Source organism: Rhincodon typus, chromosome 10, assembly GCF_021869965.1.
Source record: "Rhincodon typus isolate 14 chromosome 10, sRhiTyp1.1, whole genome shotgun sequence".
In the NCBI taxonomy this organism is placed as follows: domain Eukaryota; kingdom Metazoa; phylum Chordata; class Chondrichthyes; order Orectolobiformes; family Rhincodontidae; genus Rhincodon; species Rhincodon typus.
In genome coordinates, this window is record NC_063341.1 from 12,769,628 (window position 1) to 12,778,490 (window position 8,863).

The 8,863-nt window shown below is 41.4% G+C and overlaps 1 protein-coding gene across 1 annotated transcript; it reads right to left on the reverse strand.

The window, feature by feature from the left end:
- Positions 1-454: 454 nt before the first annotated feature.
- LOC109930946 (tumor necrosis factor ligand superfamily member 6-like) lies at positions 455-4,203 on the reverse strand. Its single transcript, XM_020530320.2, has 4 exons — positions 3,585-4,203; positions 3,444-3,480; positions 2,891-2,938; positions 455-1,376 (listed from the first exon to the last, which is right to left on the reverse strand). The coding sequence occupies exons 1-4, from the start codon at positions 3,822-3,824 to the stop codon at positions 973-975; spliced, it is 729 nt and encodes a 242-aa protein (XP_020385909.1). The 5' UTR covers positions 3,825-4,203; the 3' UTR covers positions 455-972.
- Positions 4,204-8,863: the final 4,660 nt, after the last annotated feature.

Below are 8,863 nucleotides of genomic sequence, written 5' to 3' on the forward strand. Positions count from 1 at the left end.
CCAATATCTGATCACAGTACACGCTATCGAACACTTCCACTGACTCAGCAGGAGCTCACAAAAATCAAACCTGAAAGTAGGTGGTGAACATTTTGACTAAAGTGGGTGGGGAGAATGAAAGGGTTTGGGGTCTTACTACCTTTATATGTGTCCAGCCAGACAGATTAGGAAAGAGCATTGGTCCAAGCAGCCAGATCTAAAATGGCCCCATTGAAGTCAAATAACATGCTAACCATTGTGAAGCTCTGCTACACTGCATTGATACACACTCCTAACACCTACACTAACACCCTCACTGTGCTCACAACAGCATCTCTCGCACTGAAAAAACAGATGCTATAGAATTTCTAACATCTGATCAATTAATGGATGAGATCAAATAATCTACCCATTAGGTTCAACTTTTATTCTCACAGGTTGCTTGTATCCACAAATTAAAAATCACCAAGTAATAGCCTTTGGAAACTTCATTTAATCCATATAAAGTGATGAGATAAAAGCCCAAATACATTATAAAAACCAAAAGAACTGCGGATGCTGTAAATCAGGAACAAAAACAGAAGTTGCTGGAAAAGCTCAGCAGGTCTGGCAGCATCTGTGAATTAAAAATCAGAGTTAATGTTTCAGGTCTGGTGACCCTTCTTCAGAACATTAGACAGGCAAATCCAGCCATTGCCAAACTCAGTGTAAGCACACTCTGGATATGACTAAATCTTTAGCAAATTCTAATCAGTTTATTACACATTAATACCATTATAGAACAGTGAATCTTCTTTGTCAGAATTATTCTCACTCTTTATCCCATACATTTCAATATATATTCAGACAGTTCCACTACAGGCTTGGTTATGGCATGATATTAAATTATTCTTTCCCAAGTACTTCTCTAATGTAGAGAATAAATTACAAGCTTACTTGGATGCATAGTTCTGAGAGCCAGACTAAAAGAAAACATGCATTTCAAAATGCAAATTAAATCTTATGTAATCCAAAATATGTGTTAAACTGATCAAAGCTTACAAATTTAGGATCTGAGACATTGACATATATGTGATCATTTTGTTTCAAGTTAAAAATTCCTGCTTGAAAGCTACTTCTTGTCCATTGTGCACGATTCTCGGGACAACTGTTGCCATTGCTGTTTACCATGAGTTGAATATCTTTAGGATAGAGCTTAGTTCGTTTAAACACAGTATGTTCCAGAGAAATGTCCGATGTACACTCCTGCCCACGGAAGAACACTTTAGAGTAAATTAAGTAGTTTCCAGCTTCATTGATAACCAATGCTCCTGCATTGTAGCTTACTCCTTTGGTCAAGGCAAGACCCTTCTCAGCATCCCACACGAGTGTATTGGAATTCCTAATGACGTTCATTCCTAAAAAACAATCATTGCAAAGAAGTCATTACAAATGAGTAGGCTTGCTGAAAAGGTCACCCGTGGATTGTTGAACAAAATTTAACATATGCTACATAATTGTACTTACGCACATTTGAGAAAAAGAATCCCAATGCAGGCTTATCACATCAAAATGTTTGTCATCTTCCTTCAGCATTGAAATTTTTTGTTTTGTGAACATTTTTTTGTCTATTTGAACATGACCTCTAGATAGCTTTAATTTAACAATGCCCCAGGCACTCGCAAAAGACAAGTTCATTCTTTTGAAGTGTTGTATCTGTGACTATAAAGGCCAACGTGGCAGCCATCTTGTACCCTAAAAGTTCCACAAGCAATTGTTTCTTCTCAGTGTCATTGACCAATGGAGGGATACTGGCCCGACACTGGAAGAACACTCCGGACAAATAGGGCTCATAGCCACGCCGGATGGAATCTCATGCCCTCCACCCTGGCGAGTTTGGTGGACACGAACATCTTCCCAACTTTGTTCCAATTAAGTCTCTGGTGGGAAAGGTCCATGGGTAGCTGATATTGACCCAGCAGCGGGCAGGAGTCTGGTCATGTTGCCAGCACGATAAGCAAATGTGGGCATGCTTGATTGTGAGTTTCTTGAGTTTGCTGGGAATCCCTCCTTGAAAGGCAAGCACCGCGCTCCTGTACCCGACCACCGGGGGTGTTATTGATCTTGGGAGTAGGCCCACCACTAGCCTGTTCAGTACCTGAATGGCACAGGGGCCAAAGAGCAGGAGACACTGGGATCCCACTAATTGTCCAGTCAGCTACCAAGACCAGCATCGGTCCCTCCAAAATTTTGTCCTCCCCTCCGATTTAGGATCAGTCTCCGGGCCATAAAGTTTCATAAATTGATACGTTCATGGTCAGAGGGTGTGTCTGCTATCGAATTTAGCATGGGAAGTCTGAAGCCATTCTGATCAGAAGAAACTGCAGCACGCACTTGCAGGTAAGGGAAAGGGAGCTTCTGTCTTGAAGTAACCTCCCATAATTTTTTTTTCATATAAAAGAAAAAGCACTCTATAGGTGTGGCCAGGTAGTTGATGAAGGCCTCAAAGCCTACTTGGAGCATTGGACTTCCACTCTGCGACTGACAAGTTCCAACAGATGATTGATTTGAATAGGCCATTTACACACTTTAATTGACTATTCGCTGCTTGCCAGGTAGCTCCTCCAGCACCAATTCCACCTCCAGGGAAATGGTTTGGGAACAAGATGGCACTGGGAAACCGACATGCTGACTGGCATTGCAAATTTCTGGGCCCTCCTGAACCAGCAATCACACTTACTTGTGGCTAAAAATCCTGCCTATTGCTTACCTCTGTGTTATTTCTTTAACATGCGTTCTTTCATTTGGACATCCTGTTTTTATTTACTGTCAATCTTCTTTTTTATTGCCTTAACGGCTCATTGCATTTCCCGTTTCTCCCCCACACCCACCTGCACCAACCCTGCCTCACACCCTCACGATAATCACTAACCTGTAACATGTGCAACAACTTCAGTTGATTTACTGATCTCTGCAGATCCTGGTGGAGAAACATAAGAATCAAACATCAGTAAACAGCTTGGTTCTAATCAGATATCTTTTGCTTAGTTATTTAACCTGATTGAATCGCAAGATCGTAGATTGATATAAAACCAAGAGCAGCCATCTGGCCCAATTCAATGGCTAACTTTAAAATGAACCTCACTCAAGCATTTGATGCAAAAAGGAGTGAATTCAAAATTGTTGCTTTTCAGACAACAGTCCACCCCGAAATGTTGCAAAGTTCACATGTTTAGAGTTTGGCCACCCCGTATCTTTACATTGTCTCTACTCAGTGTCACCCAATATAATTATTTTACATTATCTGTTGATTTCTGGTTCCTTAAGAATGCTGACTCATTCTCAACAACTTACTGTAAGGTTGACTGGAATCCTTCCACGTGTAATTTGGTCTCAAGTAACTCATGGACATGGCATGTTCAACATCATCAACACACACAGAATGGAAATATTTTGTATTCAAATTAACCCTTTTCTATACTCACCGATAATCTTTTCTTGTTGACCTTCACTATCCTGATCCTGATCAAAAAATAGGAAAGAAAAACAATATTTTGTTTTCAGAACAATCTGACCTCAAGTAATTGAAAACATTCAGTCAGGCGTATGAATGAGGAAGTGCATACCTGTTTTAGTTTGTTGAGTTTCTGATGGAGTTGAAACAAATGGAAGCTGCCAAATGCCATGCCTGTCAATATTAAGAGTGCTAGGATCAGAATCACAACAGTGCATGCTTTATGCCAGTCAGTCGTCCTTTTCTTCATCGTTGGCACCATTACTGGAAGCGCAGAAACTGTGGAACAATAATCGGAGTTCAGATTACTGCCCACAGTGTAAACCTGGGGGTATCTGAAATCAGGCTCCATGATTAGTCCAAAAATACCAGTCTCCAAAGTGCTGCGTGTCACCTGCGATAGCTGGGCCTTCCTCCTTTTTCAGTTCAGCATCAAACAATTCACTGATGTTCTGTCCCCTGCATATGCAATTGCTGTCTCACTCTGAGTAGGAGTTTCCTCTGCTTATATAAGAAGGCCCAGTCAGTTATGCCCACACATGGTCTTCTTCCTCCTGAAGCATGGAAAGCTGCCACAAAATGTTTCCAGTCAGCTTAGTGGTGAAAGTGTAAATATTCCACCTTGTCCTTTCTTATTTCACTGCTTTACTTTTTGCTTTGCAATCTAATTGAACATGCAATGGATATTGCTAAGGTATTGAGGGCAGTTTATACTTGACTCTGAACACTTTCACTTCAAATTGAAGAACATTAGCTTTGCTGTACTGGTTGCAAGATCGCCCCTCCAAACTTGTTTCCGCTGCTTGGTGTTTCCTGTTACAAACAAAAATGTTTAATTAAGTAGGTGATTTGCAACATTTCCTCTCTCACGTATACAAAATGTGCCAAGGACATGGTACATGACTCAACAGAGACTGGTTAAGGGAAAAAAAGTGTCCAGATTGATTCATATGTGGATCCAACAATTCAAATTGAAAGACAAAAAAGAAATCGATGAGTACATCAAGACTAATAGTTGTTACTTTTTTTTAAACATTATGATAAAGTCAAGCACTTTACCTTTAAAGAGCAGGATTTTCCCCCTCATATTTCTTCATATCCTGGCAGGGCAGATTGAAAAGGTACTATGATTACTCAACAACTCCACTATCATGCAACTAAACAAGTTAGAATACACATGAGAATAATCTTGTCTTGTCATGTTGTAAGTCCTATGTTCCTAAGTAAAGGCAATTGCACTACAAAAATCTCTCCCAATGTCTGGAACAAGTTCATTTCTAAATCCCAAAAACATAAGAAAGGAAGTGCATTGTAAGGAAAGGTGAGAGTTCATCGAGCCAACAGCCTCCTGAGAAATTCTAAGGCACAGCTGCTCAATTCCACAACAACACTTTCCAAATGTGAAAACATTTCCTAATTGCGTTGCTTTTCAGTCCATATGCAGACACCAGGCAGGTTGGAAGACATAAAGGAGGGAAAATTATTACGTTTAAAATTATTCCGGCAGCAAGACACTTTCTTACAGAATAGGACAACAGATCCTTAACATCTGCTTGGTCTTCCTTTCTCAGTATATGGCAATCATAACTGACTACTGACAGATTTTCGATGGTATCACTCACCAAAACCGTGAGGGGAGAGGGTGAGGAGATTTATAAGAATGCTATTAGGGCCTAGTTTTCTGCAGGGATCGGAGAGGTTGGATTTGCAGAAGAGAGGAAGGTAAAAGGAAGTTCAGAAGTGTACAAGCTTATCCGCGAACTTCAAAGAGTAATTAAGAAGAAACTGTTTCCTTTGACTGAAGTAACAAGAGGACACAGACTTAAGGTAATTGGCAAAACAACAAGAGGTGGAATGAAGAGGATTTGTTCTGTGAGCCAGAATGAACTGTTGGAAAGGACAGCGGAAACACTTCTGACCATAACTTTCAAAAGAGGATTGGATAAGTGCTTGAGATGGAACTGCTGTTGACCAGCAAAGGCACCGTGACCATCAAATAAATTGCCTGCCCATGTGATTCGAGGTAATTCCAGGTCGTGCAGTTAAGGAGATAGTTATTCAGGTGATGACGAGACCACCCACATTAGTGTCAATTGCCTTGTTTCGCTTAACCTGTGCTAATATTATGTTTTCCTTCATCAGAGACATGAGGTGAAACTACACAGTGCAGACAAGACAGAACAAGTTTTTCTGAAGTTTACTTTAAGAACGAAGTTACAATGTGAAACTTACAGTTGCTGCAGTGAGTTTCAGTTTCTGTACTCCCGGTACACTTAGAGTTGTTCTGACTCCAATTTTACAGTATGATATTCGGAATAACTAGTGGAACTTACAACATACTTTGAGAATATTTTTCTAATACTATCACCCCGAATGGTACACCAACTGAATTCTGTAAACATTCCTGATCCAGATACTCCACTGTTATTCGATTTGGCCATTATTGGATTGGTTATATTAGCAAACTTTCTATCTTTAGTATGCTGATCATGCACCTCCCACATCCCCACCCTACCCCCCTCCTCCCCAACATTCTCAACTTTCATAATTTCTGTTTCAGCGTTGTTTCACTGCAAAGGTTCTTTATCCTTCAGTGAAATGGTGAACAACCAAATTTAATGTTAATCTCGCTCTTTGTGCACCTTCTCTGCAGCCATAACATTGTATTCCTCATTCTGTTCTATTACCCTAATGTACTTTGTGTCGTATCGTCTACCTGTAACTCGCGCAATACAAAATTTCTCATTGTACCTAGGTATATGTGACAATAATAAATGAAATCAAATCAAACCAAATTCATTGGGTACATATAACCCTAGGAACAGGACTGGGGTGTTCAAAACCTTCAGTCAGTTTCACAACTCAATTACATTCTGACTGATTTGTACGTCAACTCCAGAACCTCCTTAACTCCAAAGCCCTTGGCACCCTTACCCAGCAAAAATATTTACCTCAGTCTTGAAGTCTCAATTTGTCTCAGCAACAATTCCCTTTCAGGGAAATGAAATCCCGATTTCTACAGCACTGTGAGTGAAAAGGATGTTTCTTGACTCCTCTCCCAAATAACCCAGATCTGGATTTCACATTATGCCCCGTCTTTCTCGATGTCTCCACCACAGAAAATAATTTGTCCACCTGATTGAAACTGGTTATTAAGTTATGCCTTGATTGTATCATGCCCCAGATTGATGAGGTTAACAATTATAGTCATGTGCTGAAGCTCAGGCATGGCTAGGAGGGTGAAAATTTCCTGACAAGGTGTCTCCACCACTGTGTTCTGTTCAGGTGCTCCTTATAAACAGCCTCTTTGACCAATGTCTGGTTACCAAATGCAACGTCCGATTCCACAGCACCATGGAAGCTGAGTTTGAGGAAATCAGTGTCTTTCAGAATGGTAGCCTCAGCACTTCTGTCTGTGTCTAGTGTGCCCCTCACAGTGCCAGGTGCTTGGAAGGCTGCTAGTACAGGCATGTCATGGACATGTGCCAGAAGAGCGGGCAATGGGAGACACCAGATAGTTCCATGGGCTGCAGATGTTTGATGTACATTTTGCAAAGTTGGACCGTGCAGGTCACCCTTGACTGACCATGCATTTTAGCTGCTGGAAGGATGCAACTGTTGTACGTGCAGCTAAACCAAGTCAGCACTTCAACATGGGGTAGGTTTTCTGTTAGCTCTTGCAGCTAACATGGTATAGTTTATGGCCCTTCTGACGATGAGTCATACTGGACTTGAAACATTAACCCTGTTTCTCTCTCCACAGATGCTGCCAGATTGGCTGAGTTGCTCCAGCACTTTTTGTTTTTCTTTCAGATTTCCAACTTTCCCAAAATTTTGATTTTATTAGAGTTTATTTCATGTAGGCGACTGGTTATAGGCTACATGGACATGGTAGATATTTATTGAAGAGATTTTGACGAAGACATTGATGTCAGGTCTTACTCCTGTGTTCTGCCACCAAGTTCATCAATATATCCCATTTTTAACCCTTTCAGACCCTTATACAACACTCACTAGCACCAAACAACTGCTAATTAAAGAGGAGCCAAATGTTGCGAGTGCTGGAAATCTGAAATAAAAGCTGAAAGTGCTGGAGAAACTCAGCAGAGACCTGGCAGTATCTGTGGAGAGAGAAACAGAGTTAATGTTTTGGGTCCATTATCATTCTCCTTTCTGACTACAGGAAAAAAAAAGAGTTATAATGGACTCGAAACCTTAATGCTATCCACAGATGCTCCCTTCAGTGTCTTTGTCCTTGTAGCCACTTGGACTTCGGGCAGTCAGCATGACTCTGCCTCACAAGGAGTGGAGCTCCCCTTTGTGCAAGCTGCCTTTAAGAGCTGGGGATTTACTGCAGTTTGTGTTTGCTGTCTACAGTACTGGGTCTCCTGCTGAGCATTCAGCTAACAGGCAGGGTCATGCTCAACTGTGCACCACAATCACGGAACTGAGGAGCCGCACAAAGTCTGCCTCTTGACGGTCTCAGTGGGACTGGAGAGCAGATTAGTCGCAGATCACACAATGGAAACAATTCTGTTTTTACCCCAATATCTTTTTATGTGGCCAAACGTCAAATTTTGCCAATGATGCTTGGAAGGATGCTTGACTACATTAAAGGAACGACATAAAGGCAAGTTGTTGTCAAATTTAAGTCTGCAGGCTTTTTTTAGTAGGAGTGGTGAACAAATATATCTGTTCATCAGACACAGCAGTGCAGACAGATAGCAACTCAGAAACCATTCTGATTACGAGGCAAGGACGTATAAAAATACAGATAAGAAAGCACAGCAGGACATAGGTTGAAAATTAGGTTGGAAAAATAACGATATTGTTTAGAATTATTGTGAGGGAGAAGAGTTAAAAAAAACCTATAAGACACATAAAAGAACTTATAGGTAATATACACTAAAACAGACCTACAGCTTTAATGGTCAGGCACTGATTTAGGAACTGTTTCTGTGCAACTGTGTGTGTGTGTGTATATGTGTTGGGTGACACGTAACAGCAGTGGTCAGGATGTCTCAGGGACGTGTAAGAGCATGCACAGGATCTCAGACAAGGCACAATAGGTCTTGCTGGAGGGGGGACCTCCTGTCCTCACAGGAGAGGGAAAAGTCCTATTGGCCCTCCTGACAACCCTCTCCTCCTTCAAAAAATCTATCCCTGTTGCTCTACCTGGCCTCATCTCCTCCCATTCTTCATCCTGACCCACAGGGACTCTGAGCATGATGCTCATAACCCAGCACTTGCTTGCTCATGGAGACCCTACTGAGGTGTGCAGTAACAGGAGAGAAGGACAGCACCCTACCTTACTTATTTCCAGAATAGATGTTGATAGAAGCCTGGTGAATTCTTGGCAAACTGCTCCAGAAGGTCTCCTGATGCCACTTC